The following is a 24,708-nucleotide window of genomic DNA, read 5'->3' on the forward strand; positions in this document are numbered from 1 at the left end:
CTCAAACCTTCGGCAATATTTTTTATTATTTTTTCTGCTATTTTTACAATAAACTTTTTGTCAGGGTGAACTTCCCCTTTAAAGTCATTTATACTGTTAGCACTTCGCGCTCGCATTATGGTGATATATACATGTATATCATTTTAACATGTTTAATGAGTAATTGGAAACCGTCATAAACAGGTCGCTTTTTAGATCAGTATGAAATATCAGCTCGAACTCGCACAATTCTAGAAGGGCCTACTCTGGTGAAAAGTTAAATGAAATTGAAACTCCGAAATGCTTAAAACAGACATTTGGTGGCGCTTCGCGCTCGCAAAAAGTCGTCTTCAATTGCCTTTTTTTCATGTGATTGTGAAATAAGATAATTCAACATGCATTTGAAGGCACTCATGTTTGCATAGCGGGGAAGGAGGGGCCGGGGAGTGGGCGTCATTTTTCGAAAAGTAAAAAGGGGCCCAAAATCAGGTCAAATTTGGGCCCCTCCCTGCGAAATCCTGGATCTGGGCCTAGGCCCTATTGGTTATTGGCCTGCTTGTAAATGTTAGCTTCGCGCTCGCATCAATTATTTCTTAATTATCTACGCATCCTGTCCTGACAGATTTTATGCGAACGAGAAGCGCAAGCTGAATTTTTTTGATATTTTAACCTGAAAATGCCCTTTTTCCATTCCATGATTATAATAATTTTCTTATTTAATAATATCACATCGCGCTTCGTGTTGCATTATATATTTAGGCCTTGTGAGATACCTCATTGTGTTTTTAAGAAAAAATCTCAGATTTTTTTAACTTCGGTCTGTACACCATTTTTTATCTTGGTCCCCCTATGAAATTTCACCCCCCCCCCCTCCATCCGGCATGCTCCTGCTGAATCAATTCTAGCTACATCACTGATGAGGAGATTAAGTCGATTTCCTTCGAGATTGAAATATTTCCAAGAGGTAATCAATTAAATTATTTAAGGTAGTTCTAAAACGACAAATAAAATAATACAGCTCCCACTCACACAATTCTAGAAGGGCCTACTCTGGTGAAAAGTTAAATGAAATTGAAACGCCGAGATGCTTAAACCAACAATTGCCCTTTTTCATTTAATTATGGAATAAGATAATTCAACATGCATTCGAAGGCATTCATGTTTGTCTGGCGGGGAGGGAGGGGCTTGGGGAGTGGGCGCCATTTTTCGAAAAGCACACATTGATTATTAGCCTGCTTCTAAATGTTAGCAGGCGAATAATACATTGACTTCAGTGGGGATAATTATGTATTCATGAGGTCCCCATGAACCGATTCCCATCAAATTTTGGTAGTGGGCATTTTTTTTCTCGGTTTCATGCCCTGCCGAGATATGGTTTTAAAACGCTAAAATGCAACAAAAAAGGTTGTTTTTGTTGTGACGTCACCACTTCTGTACTCTTTATCGTCACTATCGTCCACATACCTGAGCCGTAAACGATTTAGCAGCAACAGGAGGGGTATCCATGCTGTCACCGCAGACCGTACCACGATGGATATCTTTGACGGAAACGTTTTTGACATTGAAGCCGACGTTGTCTCCTGGTAGCGCTTCGGTGATTGCTCTGTGGTGCATTTCTACAGACTTCACTTCAGTGGTGATGTTAGCAGGAGCGAATTTAACAACCATACCAAGCTCCAGTCTTCCAGTTTTAATGAGACCAACCGGAACCGTTCCGATACCTTGATATTGAAAAAAGGAAAATATATACATGTATAAATAAGTTGAATTATTAGGGCAATCAAAGGAAATCATGCAACTTCCAGGATGAATATTCTAAAACCAGTCTTCCATGAGAATTCGCCCAGGGAACGAATTTTTTTCGACTGGGGGTGCTGATTTGATAATACCCAATTAGAAATGGTACCTTACACAAAATTTCTTGGAATAACAGTTGACAGTAAACTTTCTTGGAAAAATCATATTGAAAATATATCTAAAATAATTTCACGAAATATTGGTATTATTATTAGGCTAAATTTTGTATTCCCTCCACATCATTAATCATGCTCTACTCATCCCTAATCTTACCTTATTTAAACTATGGGATTCTTATTTGCGGTGATACCCATCAATATTTATTAGATAAATTGTTGCTTTAGCAAAAGAAAGCACTTCTTATTATTCATAGTACATGTTTCCGTTCTCATACGGACCACAGAACAAAGGTTCTGAAAAAATGTATATGATTTATAGTTAAGCCGTTGTGTTTTATTTTTAGCCTGTCATTGAACACTGGTTGTTTTCCTAGTAGTCTTAAAATAGCAAAAATTATTCCTATTTACAAAAGAGGAAGTAAACAGTCGCTTTCAAATTATAGACCGATATCCATTTTAACAACATTCACAAAGATATTCGAACGTTTGATATACAATCGTTTCATGCCGTTTTTTGTAAAAATAACATTCTGTATTCAAAACAGTTTAGTTTTAGACAGGGCTACTCCTCTTACATGGCATTACTTGAATTCACTTCCACAATTGCAAAGGCCTTTGAAAACAAACAATTCACAGTTGGTATATTCCTAGATTTATCAAAGGCCTTTGATTATATGTCATTCAATATTATTTTAAAAAAATTACAACATTATGGTGTAAGAGGAGTAGCCCTTGACTGGTTTAAGAGTTACCTTCAGGACAGAAAACAATGTTTCTTTTTAACAATGTCTCTTCTGAGATGAAACATGTCAACATCGGAGTGCCCCAAGGTTCTGTGTTAGGCCCGTTACTTTTTTGTTATTTTAATGATTTACAGCATGCTAGTAATATCTTACACTCTATATTTTTTGGAGATGATACAAACTTGTTTTTGTCTGGGGACGATATATAGATGATTTAACTTCAACAATTAATTTAGAACTGAAAAAATAAATGAGTAGTTTCTTGCCAATAAATTAAAATTGAATGTTGACAAGACATGTTGTATGATGTTTCAACCTAAAAATAAGAACATTTCATCTGACAACTTTGACATTTTTATTCAAAATATTAAAATCCCTGTAGTTAATTCTACGAAATTTTTGGGTGTAGCCATAGACAACAAACTGACTTAGAAAGACCACATAAATTATATATCTTGTAAGATTTCTAAATCCATTCGTGCAATCAACAGATTGAAAAAATTAATTCCATTAAACATACTTCTAATGATATATCAATCAATTGTCTTGCCTTACTTCAATTATTACAATATACTCTGGGGTAATTGTGCAATGGTCCATTTAAGTCGAATAATTGTTTAACGGAAACGTGCAATAAGAGTTATTACCAATTCCTCCCCAAGAATCAGTACACAACCTTTGTTCAAAAACTTAATTTACTTACTATTAGTCATATAAACAGCTATCAAATTGCACATTTCATGAACTTGTTTCTTCACAATGCTCTTCCCTCTTTTTATGATGATTTATTTGTGAAAAACAAATATGTTAGTAATTACATTACTAGACAGTCTGAAAACTTTTATTTTCCTAATTTCAAATATAATTTCTCACGAACTACAATATGTTGGACTCACTCTGTGGAATAGTTTACCCATTGATCTTAAACTATGTCCAACACTCAACTCTTTTAAACGAAAGTATAAAAAAAATTCTTGTAAATTCATGAATTGTTCTATAAGCCGTTTTGTTGTTTGCTTTTGTGTTTGGTTAGTTCTTTTTTTTTATCTATAATACTTTTCTTTTCTGCTTACATCCGTTTGGGACTTGCCTTTGGCCTTTGTTAAATTCCACACATTTGTATTCTCTGCATTTTGTGTGATCTCATGTACTATATGCCTTTTATCACTGTAATTGTATGTATTGTCTTTTTATGCAAATGTGAAATAAATTGAAATGAATTCTGTAAAATTGTACTTGATTTGTATTGTTTTGTATTGCTTTGTATTGTGTTTTGAATGGAAATGAAATAAAAGAATTGAATTGAATTGCTTTAAATTTGACAAGCAAAGAAAAAAAATGCTGTGATTTTCGTCCCGAGCTATTTGACAAAAAAGTGCGTTCGACAAAAAAGAAATCGAGAATTATCAATGATTTATAATTACTTAATTACAAATACGACAGACAAGCGACCTACCACTTTAAGGTTTAGAATCTCCTCTTTCATTTGAAATTACTTAGATTATTTCCCATTTAGGCATGAGTGAGCAAAAACAATTTAAAGAGGGGATACCAAAAAGTCATTTGGCGGGCTTTATCTGGGTTTCAAAACGAAAACCACATTTCCAAAAAGTTCAATATCTTCTCTTTAATTTGATACCTCAATTACAGAAAATGATAAAGGAATAAAAAAGTTCTGGTTATTTGAAATAAGGCTTGAATTTTAACAATTTCATGAAATGAAGAGGTTTTACAGGCTAGCGTCCATGCAGACTCACTCGAAAATCCATTTTGTTGACGATCAGCCATGCATTAAGTCTTTTGTTAACCATGCGATAGCTTCTGTGGAAAACCGGTGAATATATGTTTATTTAATAAAGTTATGGAAATACAAGCATTGTTTCGAGGGAACAGAACGTTTTTACTTCTTGACCATTTTTATACAAATAGCGAATAGGCACGAGTGCGATGGTGCGAGATTTCGCATGAGGTGAAAGAAAGATGCTCTATTCAACGAGGCGGTAGCCGAGTTGAATAGCCGGGGGGGGGGCACTTACATTGACGAGTGGATACCATGCGCGACCAAAAAACACATAAAAAGGATGTCTTTTTCACGATAGGGCACGTTACGTACGTACGTAACGTGATAAGGGTGTCAAAAACAAAAAAATGATGAAAAAGGGGTATCTATTTCGCTAGGAAAATTACGTGTTTAGGGTCGAATTTGCGGGGATGATAAAACAAAATTAAAATGTTTTATAAAGGATGTCCTTTTTGCCCCAACACTTCGTGTTTAGAGTCCGATTTGCGCGAGGTGTAGAAGGTGGGGTCGTACTAAACTAAATAAGGTGAAGCCAACGACCGAAGGACCCGTAACAATAAAACATTCGTTCTTGTTTAGGGGTTCATTTCAGGGAATATTTGCCAAGAGCATCGTTTTGTTTCCAATACATGTTAAGGGTAGTTTCACACCCCAATACTTGTTAAGGGTAGGGTTTCACACGCCAATACTTGTTAAGGGGAGCATTTTCAGAATATGGAAATTACGTGTTTAGGGTGCTTTTCAAGACCCCATGGTCGCGCATGGTATCCACTTGTGAATGGAGGTGGCCCCCCCCCCCCCCCGGTTGAATAGAGCGTTTCTTTCTTTCACCAAATGCAAAATCTCGCACCATTGCACGAATAAGAATATTCGCTATTTGTGTTGTACAACGCCTCGGAATCTAGCGAAAATATGAAAAAACAAGAGTTTTTCCCTCCGGTAATCTATGAAAAGGGAGCAAAAATATTGAAAGCAAAAAGCAAATCCCACAAGCGCACATTCATTTTGGACAGCATTGCGCATTTAGCCAGCGTTCTGTACGCGCATTGTCACCTTATTCATTGAAATCGCATTGTGACGTCACCTCCTAAAGCCGTGCAATGGTACATTTTCGACGGTACATTTTGGATGGTACGTCTTGTTATGTGTGCAACGGTACGAATGTGTGACATTCAGCCTCCCATTTGATCGCGTACAACAAGCTAAGTAGGCGTTGTACAACTGTGATTAAGGGATCAAATGAAAACACAGATATTGAACTTTTTAGGCATATGATTTTCTTGTTGAAATTCAGATACCCCTGCCAAAAGAGTTTTTGCTCATTCATGCGTGAATGAGGAATAATCTTAGTAATTTCAGATAAAAAAGGAGATTCTAAGCTTTACATTTGTAGGTCATTTGTCTATTGTATTTATGATTAATGTATGATAAATCATCGCTAAATCTCGGTTTCGTTTTTTTGTGGGACGCCTGTATAAATTATTTTGATTACATTTCTTGATTTTTTCACACCGTCAAGAATTCCGCGGGTGCTGCCTATGGAAATAATACACGCAGCACCCCCTAAGATTGTCCTTGGTGGGCTGCGTGTATTATTTCAAAAGAGGGGGCACAGCATGGCGCACACGGAAAAAGTTGCTTAATATAAGTCCCGAGGGGGCGCAGCGAGCGAGAACAAAATCTCCTTTTCATGAGTAGTCGATTTGACAGTCCAATAGGCTCAATACACCAACCTAGAAATGTTTTTTCCGATGAAGTTTTTTCTTGATTCGTGTTCCTATGGGGTTCTAGAATAAACTCAGATTGGTTGCCCAAAGTTGCCGTTTGAGCAATTTTGCTAATTTGCATAAATCGAAAATTGCCCCCAGACATGCCAGATGACATCTTGAAACCCTAACTTTTGAACCCCTTGACCAAAAATGATGAGAAATGACTCTTTTTAGGGGGTAAGGGGTGTGCAGAACAGATTTCTATTATCATTTTTGCAATATAATGTTATCTTCAGGTTTAATCCAGGATGGCCGCCAGAAGATGCCATTTTGAAAAATTGACTTTTGATCCTTTGTCCCGGAATCATGATTAATACCCATTTCCGTGAGTTATTTGGTATGTTGATTTCTGTTAATAATTTTGCAATATAAGATCATCTTCCGATTAAATCTAACATGTCCAAGATGGCCGCTAAACTAATAAAAAAAACTAGTTCCCGTGACTATTGAACCTTAAAGAAGAACTCTCCCTAAAAGCGTACACGCTGAAGAGGTTAGTATTATGTGTAGATCATGTAAGGGATTTTCAGTAAGAATGATTAATTTCTTTTAATCACTCCATTTTTAGTTCGAGGTCAAGTCATGTCTAAGATGGTCAGATTGTTGATAGATTTCATCATATACCGCTCACTTTAGAATGAAACCATTCAACATGACGAATATCTTGCTTTGAAGAGCAGTATACCCCAGTTTGGGCAGTTTCCCTTATCATCAAATCTCTTCTCCCAGTACTACAAACCCTATTGCCCTCAAGCATGAAATTTAAGTATAGAAACACCTGTTTCTTGACCTCGGTCCGAAGATAATACACCCCAGCATCAACGGTCACAGCAGGGGGCCACACACGATGGATTGCAATGTGTGTAGTTCTGGTGAGTGCATGGAGTTCCATGTATACACGCGTTGATAGAAACTTTTTCTTTCTCTCTCTCTTTCTCTCTCTCTCTCTCTTCCTTCCTTCCTTCCTTCCTTCCTTTCTTTCGTTAAGACTGTATCATTGCGTGAGTGAACGGCATGCATCCCATATTTTCTTGCTGGACGGACAGAAACTATATGGGATGCATCGCGGTCCTTGCATGCTAAGCATACCGTAATTCTTATTCCGCTTACTTTCCTTATTTCGAGGTCGAAATTGAAAATGGACTAGTATTGGATGTCTGAATGTAATATACTTGTTGAAAACGTGATTAATATCGAATACAATAATTTCATTCCGAAGATCCTTCTACAGGCAGACAAGTCTTACGTAATAGCACAGCTGCTGTTTATCATTTCGTCCTTGGCTCAACGCTCGTTTAGCTGGCCCTTGGTGGTTGAGACAAGGGGATTACCTGGCCAAGATGGGTTTATCGGGGTTGGAAATGTTGTTTGAGATTTTCCAAAAAAAAGGGTATCCGACCGCAGTTTGCAGTCCGAAGTGCGGTCGAGAATCAAACGGGAAATTTTCGTAATGAGGTTTTAGCTATGATCTATTTCGGGAGTTCTAATTCTTGTTTATGTCCTACCGTACTTTTCTAGTGGAAGGACTTGTATTATTGAATTAAAAAGTGATTTCTCCGTATTTTTCAGAAAAATAATTAGGTTGTTACCTTCCTTTATAACTATCATTGGACCTTTTGTCCTGACAAGAGCCATTGACTTGGTGAGCAGGAGTGCACTATTTAGACTCCTGCAAAAGTTCCCCCAAGACTGTTCCCTGGTCATATCATTCCATTGGCGAATGCACAGAGGACTTCTATATCCGTACCAACAGAGATGGGGAACTGAACATCGACCGACTACCTGCCAAAACAATGGTCAGGATGGTTGTCATTCGTGAGATATTGCAGGGAGACGATGTCGCCCTGCCTCTCAAGAAGCACGAGTACAAGACCTAGGCATACAGCCGTCTGTCCATTGCATGTAAGGAGTTTTGATCACCCATCAGCCTCTGAAACAAAAATCCTGATAGACTCAAGACACTGACTGTCCTCCAGCATGTCCAGATATCTCTATCAACAGCACGCACTCGGCTGGTTGTGATGGACTCCTTTACCTTGGATCACCTATCTATCTCTAGCTCCCTTTCACTGGATAAGGAGAAGAACCAGGATAGGAAAATCTGCCACAGTCATGGCAAAGCTCTTGTACGGAAGTAAGTCTTGGAAAACGTACGCCAACTAAGAAAAGCGGCTAAACACCTTCCATGTCAGCTGCCTCATACGTATCATGCACATTAAATGCAGGACAAAGTGAAAAATACAGAGGCCCTTCAGCGTACGTACTAGGCGGTTTCAAACCGCCTCGATCACAAGAATCCCCGTTAAATTACGAGAACTTTTTAAGGCTAAAAAATACCCGTTAATTATTCCTGCATTCACACCGCCCCAAAACACATCCTTCGGGATAAGTTCCCGAAGTTACGAGCATGCGCAGTGTGGTCTGATAAGCAGGCAAGGCGGGAGATTCAAAATCTCTAGCCCAGCAGCCACCCACGCCGCCAGGCCCAACGACACGCTGGGATAAAAGTTCCCGTAATTTGCTTTCACATCGCCAAAATACCTGCGACCTTGGAAAAATCCCCATGAAAGTTCTCGTAATTTCGCCAAGTACCTACTATTTAGCGGGTATTTTCTTTCGGGAGATTACGCGTAGTTTGCTTTCACATTACCAAAATACCTGGTATTTTCTGATCGGGTAAATTTCCCGATCAGAGAATACCTGGAACTGACGAACTTCGAGGTGGTCTGAAACCACCTTATGTCACCCCAGCTTATTTTCGCTCCTTTATGGTCAAAGGTGCCTCAAGTTGTTGGGGAACGTTCGCCGCATGAAACCTTGGCGAATCCCAGAAGGGATTCCCCAAGATAAGGTGAGCTGTGTGCTTGGTCTCACCCCATTTGTAGATCACAATTTCGTTTAGACACCTGCTAACTCACATAAAACTTGCCGGCATAGACACTAACACTTATGAAGATGTATATGATAGTCGCCATTCTATGGAGAGCTAATTACAGGGGTCAAGACGTCAGAAAATAATGATAAATTGGAAGACCAAAGACCTAGGAGGAAGGCTAGGTCAGCATTTGTACCTATACCTGTCTCAGCGCCATCCTCCTTCACCTGTACAAATTTGCTCTAGAGACTGCCACTATAGAGCTGAGTTCTACAGCCACTCTCGAAAATGTAGGACCTACCCAGGTAACAATACAGCGTTGGACAAACGTTGGATCAACGTTGGGAATTTTTTTTCCAACGTTGTGTTAACGTTGGCAGGCAAACGTTGCAACATCGTTAGAAGTGCACGCGCATACATCGTCAGACCAACAACATTTCCAACGTCAGTTCAACGTTGTCTATCAACAATGTTCCAACTTTGTCTGGCAACGTTGATCCAATGTTGGCTAAATAGTCAAATACAACATTGCTATAACGTTGGCAAGCAACGTTGCATCATCGATAGAAGTGCACGTCCATACATCGTCAGACCAACATTTCCAACGTCAGTTCAATGTTGTCCACCATCAATGCTCCAACGTTGATATAATGTCGGCCAAGTCATCAATAACAACGTTGCTGCAACGTTGATGGGCAACGTTGAAGCAGCGATGGATGTGCACGTGAATACATCGTCAGTCCAACTATGTTTACAACGTTGGTTCAACGCTGTCCACCAACAATGCTCCAACGTTGTCCGGCAACGTTGCTCCAACATTGCTCCAACGTTATTCCAACGTAATTAGCAAAACATTAATTGGTTTCAAGGTGAAGTCCACCATTATAACTCTATACTCTAATATTTATCATGTCTTATCCTATCCTAAAATCTTACATCGTAATCCTATTCTTATCATCCTACACCTAACCACTGAATCCTGTCATGGAATCCTATATAGAGAGCAACTTTGCTATACTTGGCAGAACACAGTTAAAGATAAATTCCAGTATTGGTAACGATCTCAAAATGACTTTTTACAGAATCTAATATAATGACCACCCAAGTGTCTGTTTGTATGAATAAAAAATATGTGCCAAAGGATTCTGGAAGAAATTGTGTAATTGCTGAGAAATAAGCAAAACAAGCGCGGATTCGGTCACTTCCGTCGGGTCTTTATTCCAGCAATAATAATACACTGTCCCACGTGTGCCTATCTGTGTTGGTGATCTTCAGTGTAAACATTTTTCAGCGTAGATTTCAAGATTTCACAAAGTTCAGTTTATGTAACTGTACCAGATCTAGATCCTCGATGATATACTGACAATTAAGCCTGGTTTTACAGACTTTCTCATGAAATCAGTGTTTACTGCAACTACTGGAATTTCTCTTTAATATCATTTTCCACACTTAACCTTGAAAATTTCACTTAGCATATGTTTTGATTATAAATGATATGTTAATGGAGCCACATACTTTTCTGAAAGTTTTCATGGTGGAAATATTGAATAAACATAAATACTCTAATTGTCGGGTGTGAAATATCGAGACTGACGTCAGAAGCGATGATTTCGAAGCGAAATACAAGTTGGAAAGTGAGGGCGTTGTCAAAAATTCTGAGTTTGGAGTTGTTTTGTTGCCCGACGATGCCATTGATTTTGGTTTAAAATTGCATACAAGCCCAATGACGTGAGTACACGAGCATTCAGTCTTGAAGTAAAATAGTTTAATTAAATATACAACCGATTCAATTGTAATTTTATGGGATTTAAGTATGATTATTTGAAGTGCCAAATTACTGTATCGTGAGTTTCAATATGTCAATCAAAGTGCATGTGACAGTGCACGCTATGTGTGTTACATAATGGATAGTGAATCGGGTACGTGGGCACTTACCTGTACGTGAATGTGTCGTAGAGTGCGCTATTCCTTATTGTATTACAACACCAAATACTTGTAGGGTTTTTTAATTACAAGAAAATATGACTATGAGTTCTTTGTTCACAGTTAATATACATGTATTATTAAAGGGCTATGACTAAAAAAAGGCCTGTATAAATTTGGAATACATTTATGATAATTAGTGTAGTTCATGTGAGACAAAAAAGGGCAATGTCAGACAAGGTTGAGATATTTCAAAGCTGGTTGAGGCTGATGAGAATGCCTTGAGTAGAGGTTTGATTTAATCGAAGAAGGTTGTGAGAATACAGCTGATGTAAGCCTAGGCTATATTGAAAGAATTACACTTGATACAACAAAATATTAGTATTTCAAGCAAGATAGATATTTATTTGCATGATGATATTTAATTGCATATAAAAGGAAAAGAAATTATTCATGATACATGTGAGAAAATGTATCTGTCACAAGACATGTTGACTTAACAAGTGTTTATTGCTTAGATTAAATTGCAGACTGATTCTGCACAGTCGCACGGTACTGTACATGGACTTGGCTAGTTCTGCAGTCGATGGTGTGAGGGGTTGTACGTCACACTAATTATTATAGCAATATTTTCTAAAATTGTGGTCATTTACTGATGTAATGAATATTCATGAGTGCATAATCATTATGTCCAGATGAGGCAGGTATGGCAGCGTTGGTCCAACGTTGGTTGACGTTGATCCAACGTTGGTCTAATGTTGGTCCAATGTTGATGGAAAGTTGATTCAACTTTGGTCCAATGTTAATGGAAAGTTGATTCAACTTTAGTCCCATGCTAGTCCAACTTTGCCGTAAACGTTGATTCAATGTTTGTCCAATATCAGTTAAATGTTGTTGTAACAATGATTCTTTGTTGGTCTAATTTTAAACAAATCCAATGATGTGCCATCTCCATCAAACAGTTTTCAACACTGTGCCATCATCATCTGTAACCTGTTCATGATTCTGTCCAAAAAACATTACAACTATTATTACAGCTATTCATTTTCTTTTCATTCTCTCTGTTTCAAGTCTCTTCACATAATCAAAGGTCAAGTCCACCTCAGAAAAATGATGATTTGAATCAATAGGAAAAAAAATCAGACAAGCACAATGCTGAAGATTTCATCAATATTGGATGAAAAATAAGAAAGTTATGACATTTAAAAGTTTTGCTTTATTTTTAACAAAATAGTTATATGAACGAGCCAGTTGCATCCAAATGAGAGAGTTGATGATGTCACTCACTCACTATTTCTTTTGTTTTGTATTGTTTGAATTATACAATATTTCAATTTTTATGAATTTGACGATTAGCATCTCCTTGCCTGAAGCACAAAATGTTAAAATAATGGAATTCCACGTGTTCAGGGAGGAATGAAACTTCATTTCACATGACTATGGCGAGAAAATCAAAATATTTCGTATTTCAAACAATGAAAAATAAGAGAAATAGTGAGTGAATGACATCATCGACTCTCTCATTTGGATGTAGCTGGCTCGTTCATATAACTGTTTTTGTGAAATGAAGCGAAATTTTTGAAATGTCATAACTTTCTTATTTTACATCCGATTTTGACGAAACTTTCAGTGTTATGCTTGTTGAATTTTTCTCTTTTTATTCAAATTAATTTTTTTTTGTTGGGGTGGACTTGTCCTTTTTAGAGGAATCAAGAGAATTACGTGTGATATTTATTTAGGCCTTTGTAGCATTCAAACTTTTTTGACAACCTCTTTTTCTCAAACAAGACTAATACCAAAAAACGTATGCATATGTAATAAGAATTAAGATGTATTACATTTTCTTGCGAGTTGCAATCTCTGTTTCTGTCTACAATTGTTTGATGACTCGGTATGCAATGCCAATTGCAATATCAGTAATCATCACAAAAACTCACATGTGTAATTGCAGTCTCTCAGTAATTAACAAAATCTAAAAAGGAGGTCGTGTAACTTGGCCTCACTTAGAGTAATGTAACTACGTACTGCCTACTGTAACTAAAGAGCGCCTCTTTCTGGTTAAGATAGAAGTCAACTGATATCTCAATATGCATGGCCATGGCCTAGTCTCGCTCGTGCCATAACTCTTAAATGATATTTCAGCGTCAAGTGTATATAAGCATGCCCAAGGGTGGTGGGGGGCACTCGACAAAAAAGTGGTAGGGGTGTGCCGCGGGCGAGACAAAAAACGGGGGTCTTGGAGCGGGCTTATTGTAAAAAGGAGGGTCCTCGGAACGGGCTTCGGAACGACAAAAATATTTGTAAAAATGGGGGTCCTTGGAACGGATCGCCAGCGTGTGAGTTTGTATGCATCCCTATGGAACGGGCATGCGTGCAAGATGCAGCTAGCCCGGCGGCACGGCCGCCAAGTGCGCTCACGCAGAGGCGATGGTCGGATGGCGCTCTCGGTCGCGTTTCACAAAAATTTCAGCTTATTGTAGCCGAAACAGCGTAACGAAAAATATGCGAAACATTGGAGCGGATTTCTTTCTTCCTTTTTTTCTCGATAAGAAGAAAATGCTATGCCTTGGAGTGGCTTTCTTTGTTCTTTTTCTCAATAAGACAAATATGCTATGCCTGAAATTTGAGTGTAAAAATGGGGGTCCCCTCCGCGGCACATACCCACTATGCATTATAAACTGAGTGCCCCCCCCCCGAACATGCCTCACGTAGCAACTACAGGATTGACTGCAGTTGGAAAACACTCGGTCCAGGCTAGGCCAGGCAGGACCGACCAGGGCAATTCAAGCTAGCATATAATAAATAATGCAGGAATGCCAGGTAGCAAGTCATTGGGTGATTTCAAGTACGGTGTACGGTGTTGAGAGCGCCAAATAAGGGCTGCTGAACTGAGCTCTAGCACCACGTGTAATATCTTTTTTCATTGAAATGTATTAAAACTCTAATGATTTGCTCTCATCTTACGGAGATGGTTCGTCGTGTTCGCCCCCTAACATGCTGTTCGTGAGCTACAGTTCATCAACATCAACACCAAACTTTAAATCACGATTCTCCCAATTCCTGGGGTCTGTGTTACTCTGTTAGGCCCCCATCTCACTAGGATGGCGATCATGGCGACCATGGCGACCATGGCGATCTGTGTAAATCCCGCAAATCGTAGCAGAATCGTCTTCGAATTCTATTTTTAGCCTGCGAGGCGATTGCACTACAACTTCACTGCGACGGACCTGCGCTGAAGGCGATGGTAATACGCTGGTCTACGACGCTGCCACTCTCTTGCCACGAATTGAGGCAGATGTGATGCGCTGCTTCTGCGATCGAAGCGACCTTACAACGAGGCCCATACGCTAATTAGGACCTCGGTACGGTGGTGCTACGAATGGAACGATTGTGTTACGTTCATGATGGGCTCTTGAAACGATTTCAAGCAATCGGCATATTGATCGCGGCACATGAGACATTTTTCAGTCGATTGCCAACCTCCGACCAAGATGGATGTCCAGAATTTGGTTGGACTTATACATCTTAGCAATATACAACAACTTCAATTAGAAGTTGAATACGAGGACCTGATACGAGGACAGTAGAAGGAGGAGGCCAAAAAGATACTGGGTCCGATCCTGGCTGTCACTTAAGTCATAATATACAACATATATTAAAATTTCACTCAAAAGATGTCGATGAGCCTAATAGTTAATATGAGGGATGCATCCAGAATTTCATAAAAGAGCATAAAAATGTTTTATATTTTGTTTATTTTTTTCCACAAAAGTTTGTCACTCAAAATTGTTAGGTAAATTCCTTTCAAATTTGCTTTCAAGAAGTAGTCTACTGATGTGAGAGCTCTCATAAGGGTGGGGGGGGGGCACAATGCCAGAATCCCCATAAAGTGTGCTTTCCCAACCAATACATCAGTGATCGAATCATTAAAATTTTAATATTGTTTACTGTCACTGTAGTTAGAATTCATTCTATTTTTAAAACATATTCAATTTATATATTTTTGCGGAGGTAACCCATTTCGTCATCAAGCCATGCGAGCGTCTTTTTTTTCTCTCTTTCAAGCTGGCTCAGAAGTTAGATTTTCATCCTCCTACTATACCTCCTCCTCCTCTACCACCACCATAACCTCTTGTTCGCTTCCTCTTGGACCGCCGGCATAACAGATTGGGCAGCTTCCCTTTTTGGTCCTTTTTCTGGGAAGTATATTTGAAAACGTCGTGGTGTCGCCTCGTAATCTGTTGAAAATGTGATAATCCGCTACCATCGGCACGTTGTTTCATAGCAGCGCAGACGGTCGCTGCTCAATCGCTGGCCAGTCATCAGCGGCGCAGCAAAAGCGCAACGCGAATGCCTGCAGCGGGCTGAGAACGTGTGCCACATGCCACCCAAAGGGAAAGCGTCGTGGTGGAAACGGTGTGAAGCGTGTCGAGCGCAAGGCAGTCGCCTCGTAAACGGAAGCAGCGTAGCAGAATTGTCTTGGGAACGGGCCTGAAACACACGGGCGATCGGTGCCGCTTTTAATGCGCTTCTACTACGCTTTGTGCGTTGGAGCTTCGTTACAGCTACGAATATGTCGTTTGTAATACGCTCTTGACTCGATTATGATGCGCTTTAGCACCTCCGCGATCTCGCTACGTAAGTTTTGAACATGTTCAAAATTTTGTGGCGACCAGGAAGATGGTGGCGATCCTAGCCGCTTCAGAAAAGATCAAGGTACGACGGAGAAGATTGAAAAGATCAATCCACGTTTAAGCTACGATATACCACGCTTTGTCGATTTTTGACGATCGCAGCGGAATCGCCATCTAGTGAGAGGGGGTATAATTAAAAAAAAATCTCAATTAAGGTTGAAAGGCTGTAACTAGCACATCAATGATGTGGAGCTCATCCGGCTTCTCACAACACAATTTAACACAAATTTAATTTCAGCCCAGTTGACACTGTACATAGTGAATTATAATGGTGACATAAATTGAGGATATAGAATTGAAATTGATGAAGAAATGACATAGAAGCATTTTTTGTGATACATGAATAAATTTCATATGAATTAAGTATTAATTATTATCTAGTCAAAGTTTCTTAACTCTGTGTAGGACCTTGGTTAATCTAATGTAGCTCTCAGATGGAACAAAAATAACCAAAATCAATCAACAAATAAGTAAGCAATTTTTGTGAGTTTTGAGAATATATACAAATAAACAGCAGATTCAATGAGTTTCAAAATTCTATGTTTAAATTTTGTATCACCACCTCGAGCTATCATATAAAGCAAACAAAACTGATCAACAAATGAAGAATAATTTTTTTTTTTTGTAATTTATTAATAAATTTTTCATAAATTAGAATAAATAATTTTCCAGACAAAATTTCAAAATTCCGTGTACATGTTTGGTGAACCTCATGAAGCTCTACCAGATGGAAGCAAAAAATATCAAAATCGGTCAGCAAATAAATCAGAAGAGGCATTTTATGTGAATTTTTAAGAATATGCATAAATTAGCAAAAAATTTGGAGGTCGGCCATCATCGAGACTTCGATAAACTTTCAAATTTGGCGCGAAAAGAACAGTTCCTACGTCTCGTCTCGACGAGACGTAGGCTACGCTCTATATGCAACTTAGTTAAATGGGTACTAAGTACGGTACGCGTCTTAGTGGTCTTTGTGAAACTCCCGCTAAGATGCATCTTACACTAAGTCCTATAACCGGACTTATGGATGCTTAAGACGCATGTAAGCGCTTAGTGAAACAGGCCCCAGGAACTGTACTTATAAGCTGCATATTTAGGACCTACAATCGACAATGGAGTTTTATTTGCACTTACAAATAATCGGTAACTGCAACCGTTGATCCCCTAGATCCGGAAGATCGCAGAGTCAACTTCTGTGCGCGTACAGTTCAACGCTAGTATTTTCGTGTAAGTACCGGAACTTAACACCAGTCACTGCAGTATAACATACTAATTAACCTCTTACTTGTGTGAGTGTTTAATACTAACCTCGCATTACGTGTGAGTGGGAACGAGTATGCGATACCAAGGGCAAGGCAACAGTCATTGGGTGATTTCAATAATTTTAAGTACAGTGTTGAAATCTGGTGTTGTGACAACACCGTACTTGAATCAGGCTGGTGTTGAGATTGACCATGTTTACCTTGGAAAATATGGTGTATTTCCGGCAGTTTGTGTTGGAGGCTAGTGTTGATTGTTATCTGCTGAACCCAACACTCCACTGCGGCTGCATGGTGTTGATGATCTACCTGCAATTTCCCCATTCAGTAATGGGTGTTGGCCATTGCAGTAATGGGTGTCCCATTCAATGATACAGAGTCAGATATCATACTCGTAGGCCTAGACTATATTCATGTACAGTAGACCTACGTATGGCATCATCATGATCAAATTCAGGGGCATGCAATTAATTAGACAGTGTGAATAATTAATGAGCCATAGTACTGCCATAGACTATATAGAGATCTAGATCTATTCTAGGTCTAGTCGACATCCACACTATTTCTCACGTACGACCAATTGTGTAGATATAGGCCTAGAATCTACAAAATATTAATTTCAATTTATAAATAGGTCTAGGGTCTAGTCTGAATCTAGGTCTATAATGCAGAAACATTTTCAGTTTTATTGCTAACACTAACACGAAGAGTAACAGTTAGGCCTACATTAACAATCTTGTCCAATTCCTAGGCCCTACTTCTATTCTAGTTCTACTAGCAGGCCTAGATCTAGTCCGGACACTTTATATTTTTGAAGCCTTCTTTTTCGTCTTTGGATTACACTAAAAATACAAATTCAATGGAAGTAATCATCTTCTATTTTGTTCTCTATAATATTTCCTAACATTTTGCACTAAAAATTAAAGAAACTTCGCTTGTAAATTTTTTCAAATGACTTTCTAAAATTGATCGTCCGGACACACAACAACTGGGTATACTGCCAATGGTACTGCTACTGCTAGTATTGATTATAGACCCTGTCCCTAGGCTAGGCCTAGTCCTAGATCTAAATAAATCTAAGAGTAACACTAAGTTGCTCACTAAGGACCGTAGGTCGGGAGTAGGCCTAGATTTACTACTAGACTTAGACCCTACTTGTCTAGGGTCTATAGTCTAGGCCCCAACTAAAAGTCTAAGAGTAAGACTAAGATTAACATTAGATTTAGATCTAGATCTCTACTAGATCTAGTAGTATCTAGAAGTACTAGGCCTTTTTGTAAGTTGTACTTGTAGGCGGCGTAGCCTAAGCCTAGACCGAAAAAAATGTCTCTTTAGGCCTAGGCCTAGACTAAACTTAGAATTTACGACTTTACTTAGTAAAGTTAGTTTCGTTCGTTAGCCTCCGACTCCGAGGCGAGGGGTTAGGGTCGGTCTAAAGAGAGGAGCCGACCCTACCCAAATCAGAGGCTAACGAACGAAAGAGACAAACAATTTAGGTCTAGGCCTACCGCCAGTACCTCGGGCCAGTACTATACTAGACCTAGGCCTACTACAACTTAGTCTACTTAATATAATAGTTTGGTCGTGCATGAGAAATAGCGTAATTGTAACGTAATCCACGACCACACTGTCCACAGACTGACAGCGGGCTCGCTGCCGCCACACGCACTGTTCACTGTTAATTAATTATTAATTATTAAATCGGCCGCGATTCGTCGAGGTATCAAATACAACTTCCATCAAAAACTTCCACTGCATACATTTCACTTTCAATATTTTACTTCTATGTTGTCTTAAGAAAAAGGTTAATACCATACCTTCCCCATTATCCTCCTACAGTAGGGCCTAGTAAAAAAAGTGACAAAATTCCTCCTTTCAATTTTTAGTCGCAGACGAAAACTTGCGGGAAATTACTTTGTTTTTATCTTCACACAAGGTCAAAGGTCACGAAATTAGGCTTCGTAGACTCAAAATCGAGACGTTTTATTGTTGAAGACGCGTCGCACACAGGACTTAGTAAAGAACTGTTTAGTGGAACTGACGCACCAACAGGACGTCAGTAAGACCCGTCTTAGTGTATGACGCGTCGCAGCGACACTAAGTCCCGTTACACTAAGTACTGTTTAGTGAAACAGGCCCATTCCGGAATTTAATTGTCTATATCCAGATCAAATTCTGCCAGATTATTCAAGTTCAAAATTGAAGGAAGCAGACTACACAGAAGTCCGACGTCGCGACTAATTCTGCGCATCAGAATAGTATGGTATTTTGAATAGGCACATTTGATGCTTGTATTTAGTTCTTCAATTTCTTCTAGTTATGAACTTATGTGGCGGTAGGCCTATATATATCTCGTACTTACTGTGAGAGGCCTAGCCAGCTGCAATTGAAAGGACGAGGGCGTTTCTGGAAATTCTGGTCTTGAACTACATTTGTTTTCCTGTTTTTCTCCTTTATTTTCTATATTTATCGACACATTAGCATCCGGCCCCGGTGCATGCAGCCTTTGATCTATTCTACCCCATCTTTATTTTTGTTTTCCCCTAGTTTTAGTTCCTCTTTCCCTTGAAATTATATATGCGAGTAGTCGTCTGTTTATCAATTCTCCAATGAACCAGTTTCTAACGTTCTCAACACTGTGTATATTATGCCGGGATATTATGTTGATTTTCAAACAAATATCCAACAAACTATAGTTTCCAACATTGTGTCAATGTTAACTGTCAACAACTCTCTAATAAACTATTCCAATTACGCTGTCCAAGAAGTTGTGCCATCGTCCGTTGTTCAACAACCCTCCAACAAACTAGTTTCTAACTTTGTCAATGTTGTGCCATTGTCGACCGTCCAACAAATCTCCAAGAAAATAGTTTCCAACGTTGTTCCATTGTCGGTTGTTCAGCAACTCTCTATCAAACTAGTCTCCGACGTAGTCAACGCTGTGCCTTTGCTGGCTGTTCAACAACTATCCAATCAAACACGTTTCCAACGTTGTGACGTTGTTGGCTGTCCAACAAATCTCCAACACACTTGTTTCAAATTTTGTGCCATTGTCTGTTGTTCAACAACTTTCCAACGTTGTGTCATCGTCGACTATCCTACTGATCTCCAACCTACCAGTTTTCAACGTTGTGCCAGTGTCAGTTGTTCAACAACTTTCCATCTAACTAGTTTCCAGCTTTATCAAAGTTGTATCATTGTCTACTATCTAACTAATCTCCAATCTACCAGTTTCCAACGATGTGCCATCGTCGACTATCCAACAAATCTCCATCGAACTAGTTTCTAGCTTTGACAACGTCGTGCCATAGTTGGTTGTTCAACAACTTTCCATCGAACTAGTTTCCAACGTAATTGCCAACCTTGTGTCCAACGAATCTCCAACAAACTGGTTTCCAACTTTTTCAACTTTGTCTCATTGTCGGTTGATCAACAACTTTCCATCGAACTGGTTTCCAACGTTGCGTAATTGTTGGCTGTTCAGCAAATATCCAACCAAACGTGTCTCCATCGTTGTGACATTGTCGACTGCCCAACAACTCACCAACTTACTAGTTTCCAACGTTGCCAACGTCGTGTCATTATTGATTGTCCATCATCTTTCCATCAAACTAGTTTCCAACGTCGATTCGACGTTAATCCATCAAGTCTGTCCAACGTCCAACGACTTTCAAGTTTCCAACGTTGTGCCAGCGTTGGCTTGTTACCTGGGTAGCGCTACGCCATCGTCTTTTAAAACGAACTGATGCCTACCAATCAATGGACACATTGATATAGGAAAAATTAATAAAAGATATTAGTATTCTTACTGAAATTCCTTTACATTAGCTCTCACACGTAGTAAGCCTGGGAAAGTAGTTTTTCAAGATGGCGTTTGGCGGCCATCTTGACTTTCATCTGAAGATTATCCTTTATGTGAAATTTAATAAATTGAAGCAACGTACCAAATGACTCACCAATGCAGTTAATGCTCATTATTATGGGGCAAAGGGTTCAAAAGTTAATTTTTTTAAGATGGCGTCATATGGCGGTCATCTTGGATTTGACCTGGAGATAACATTATATTGCAAAATAGATAGCACACACCCGAAAATCCCGAAACAAAGGTATTACTCATCATTCTGGGGCAAGGGGTTCAAATTTAATTTTCAAGATGGCATCTGGCGGCTATCTTGGATTTGACCTGAAGATGACCTTATGATGCAAAAATAATACTAGTAATAGAAAATGATTCTGCACAACCCTTAACCCCTAAAATTAGTTATTGCTCATCATTTTGGGGCAAAGGGATGAAAACTTAGGTTTTCAAGATGGCATGTGGCGGCCATTTTGATTTATGCAAATGAGCAAAATTGCCCAAAGTTGCCGTTTTGGCAACCAAGCTGAATTTGTTCTAGGACCCCACACGAACATGAATCAAGATGGAGCGTTGTGGCCCAGTGAATTAGTCTCCGGACTTTGAAACAGAGGTTCGTGAGTTCATATCCCAGCCATGGCGTAATTTCCTTCAGCAAGAAATTCATCCACTGAGTGCTGCACTCAACCCAGGTGATGTAAATGGGTACCGGCAGGAAATTCCTGAAAAAAGCTGTGTGCGCCTTAATCGGTTGCCTAGCTTGGCTGGGGTAATAATAATAGCAGTGCCTTTTAAAGCGCCATGAGCACCGAAAGGTGGACCTGTGCGCTATATAAGTAGCCACCATTATTATTATTATTATTAAGAAAAAAACTTCATCGGATAAAACATTTCTAGGTTCGGAAAATGTCAAATCGACTAAGAGTCTACCGTTGAAATTGATTTTGATATTATTTTCAGAAAATAACGCCATTACATCTTCCTTTCCTTTCCATTTCTTTCATCTTATCTTTTTTTGTTCTCGGTTGTAGAACTTTTGAGGTCCAGTGCTCTGCGGATCGAGTCTGAGTCAATGGCGGCACCAGGATTTTCAACATAGGGGGATTCAAAATAACACACAAATATTTTGCATATTTTACAAAATCGAGCGAGAAGTTATTTTTCAAAATGATTATAGAACCTACTGACTTGAAAACGGATTTGGTAAGGACTAGCTGTTTGAATTGGGTTAAAAAGATGATATCTCAACAAATAAATAATGCGAGCGCGCGAGCTGAGTTTTTGTTTATGTTTGGAAATGACAACTGGACGTTCTAAGCACTTTTTGAATGCAAGCGCGTAGCCCGAGCTGAAAATGTTTGATTTATGTGTATGTCGCTCAAAACAAATAATGAAAACTCTAATCGTGAGAAGAATATTGACTTGAGCATAGGATTTTTAAGCCCCATGTGAATATAATTTATTTATCTCAGTCAACTGTTAATGCAAACGCGTAGCGCAGGCGAAATTTTGAATTTTATATAACGACCTGAAAGATTTATGTTAGTGACAAAAATTGTTGGGAGCTAACAGTGAATGGATGAGAACATTTTCAAAATTTTAAGAACGACAAAGTTGTTTTAGAGCACTTTGCATCTTCAGTAGGATGCTTATCAGCTTATGACAACATCAATAAAATAAGGTGAGGGGAAGAATTAGATTTTTCAATCTTTCAGGTCAATTTATGAAATTGTTGCTCGCGTTTCGCGCTCACAATAAATGTTTAAGAAATATTAACCCATGCTTAAAATGTGCAGGCTTTGATATCAACAAAATTCACGCTCTCATTTGGCTTATTAGATTAATAAAAAGGACAATAACATTTTCAGGAATTCCTAATAACTAAATTGTCCTCTTTTTCAGAATTGAATATCGACAAATTTCATCTCGCACTTAGAAAGATGAATATAAAGATTGTCATCATCAGCTTAAGATAATAATTCATATTTTTCAATTCAATTTATTTATTCAAAATCATCAGGTAAGTAGAAACAATTGCACCACTACATACAATTATTTATAATCGTATAGTACAATAATGATATATTGCAAAAAAAATAATAACGGTTCGGTGACCTTGGAGAAGCAGTGATTATAAAAAAGGGCCACCGAGTAAAAAATACACACTGAAAATATACAATAAATATTAATAATTACACTACACCGATGCAACAGCAACAAAAAATGAGGGGTGGGGACTTTCAATGAGATACAAACAAATGACTAAAGGTTTTCTTTTTAAACAAGTCTCTTGAATATAGAGAGAGCGTTGAGCTGGATTCTGTATCAGAGGAGAGGTTATTTCATAACCTAGGAAAACAAGACAGTTTTAAAGGAATTTAAAGATATAGTTGATCAAGCTAAGGGTATATGAATTAGATTGCTTTGACGAGTACAATGAGAGTGTATGGCAGAGGTTTGGACAACAATATCATTGAAAAGGAGAGGCAAAATTTTGGCATAAAATTTATACATACAAAAGAGGGAATTAAATGATATCAAGTCATGTAATGGCATTGTGTTTAGTTGATAAAATACAGCCTTTGTATGAGTACAGGGTGGAAGGTTTGACAAAATGCGAATTACCCTTTTTTGTAAAATACGTAGTTTATCTAAGTGTGTTTTGTAGGTTTATCCCCAGACAACATTGCAATAATTCAAATGGGGTAGTATGATGCTATTATATAAAGTAATCAAAATTGATTTAGGAACATAATGTCGTAACTTGGACAGAACAACAATGGATCTTGATATCTTTGTACTAATACACATAATATAAGATCTCCAAGAGAGATGTTCGTTTGAGGTTTTGATAAAAAAAAAATATTAGCTCTCGCCTCGTGCTCGCATTATTTAATACGTGCGATCCACACACACTTCACAATTTTCATACACAGTGCTTGAAATAGAGCTTAAATTGAACCTTTTACAGATCGGAATATCAAATATTTTCAGGATTTCAGCTTCATGCTTTCTTAGCAATCAGGAAAAAAATCACCACCATTAAAACTTGTCGGACAAAAATGTTGATGAAACGGCCGGGCCCTGCGGTATAACGGTTAGCATCCCAACACTTTCTCTCTTTTAGGAGGTAACCCTACCCGAAGATGACCTGACATCAGAGGGTTAACCTATTAGCAAGCATCGCTTGTTTGTTAGTTTTTGCATTTCCCTGTTTAGGGTATTTGCACGAGGCGGAGGATCCCCCCCCCCCCCGCACGAGGCAAAGGATTGCGTTTGTCTAGCTGCATCAAATTATATTCTGCTTCGGGTAATATCATATTATTTTGAGCATTCCTTACACTTACTTTCAAGACACGCCCCGAATGTGGTTCAAATAATTACGGTGTTTTCTAGAGTGTGCATTGGAAGCATAGAGTTATTTATTAAAGGATTTTTTTTTGGGGGGGTGTTGCACCCACAAATGTAATAACGCCCACAAATGTAATAACGCCCACAAATGTAATAACACTTTACCCACAAATGTAATAATTTCACCCACAAATGTAATAATGCACTTTACCCACAAATGTAATAATTTTTGATCGCCCACAAATGTAATAATGACTTTACCCACAAATGTAATAAATTTGAAGGGATTTTTGGCAAATCCGTTCTGAACTAAAATCGTATAGTAATGCGTTCATATAGCACAAAAGTGCAGTCTCTTTTCCTGACCCGGTTAATTAACAAATTATAATATAAATCCAAAGTCTTTATTCCAGACCCGGTTGTTTCAAAAATTATAATATGAGCCAAAAGTCTTTATTCCAGACCCGGTTGTTTCAAAAATTATAATATAAGTACAAAGTCTTTATTCCAGACCCGGTTGTTTAAAAAATAATCATATGAGC

At 38.5% G+C, this 24,708-nt stretch overlaps 1 protein-coding gene across 1 annotated transcript in view; it reads right to left on the reverse strand.

Annotated features, from left to right (window-relative positions):
* Positions 1 to 1,428: 1,428 nt before the first annotated feature.
* LOC121427944 (elongation factor 1-alpha, somatic form-like) overlaps positions 1,429 to 24,708 on the reverse strand; it is a 33,411-nt gene continuing 10,131 nt past the window's right edge. Inside the window, exon 3 of the mRNA XM_041624521.1 lies at positions 1,429 to 1,700. Within this exon, the coding sequence (XP_041480455.1) occupies positions 1,429 to 1,700 (272 nt within the window). The remainder of the gene's footprint in view (positions 1,701 to 24,708) is intronic.

Source organism: Lytechinus variegatus, chromosome 14 (genome assembly GCF_018143015.1).
Source record: "Lytechinus variegatus isolate NC3 chromosome 14, Lvar_3.0, whole genome shotgun sequence".
Taxonomy (NCBI): domain Eukaryota; kingdom Metazoa; phylum Echinodermata; class Echinoidea; order Temnopleuroida; family Toxopneustidae; genus Lytechinus; species Lytechinus variegatus.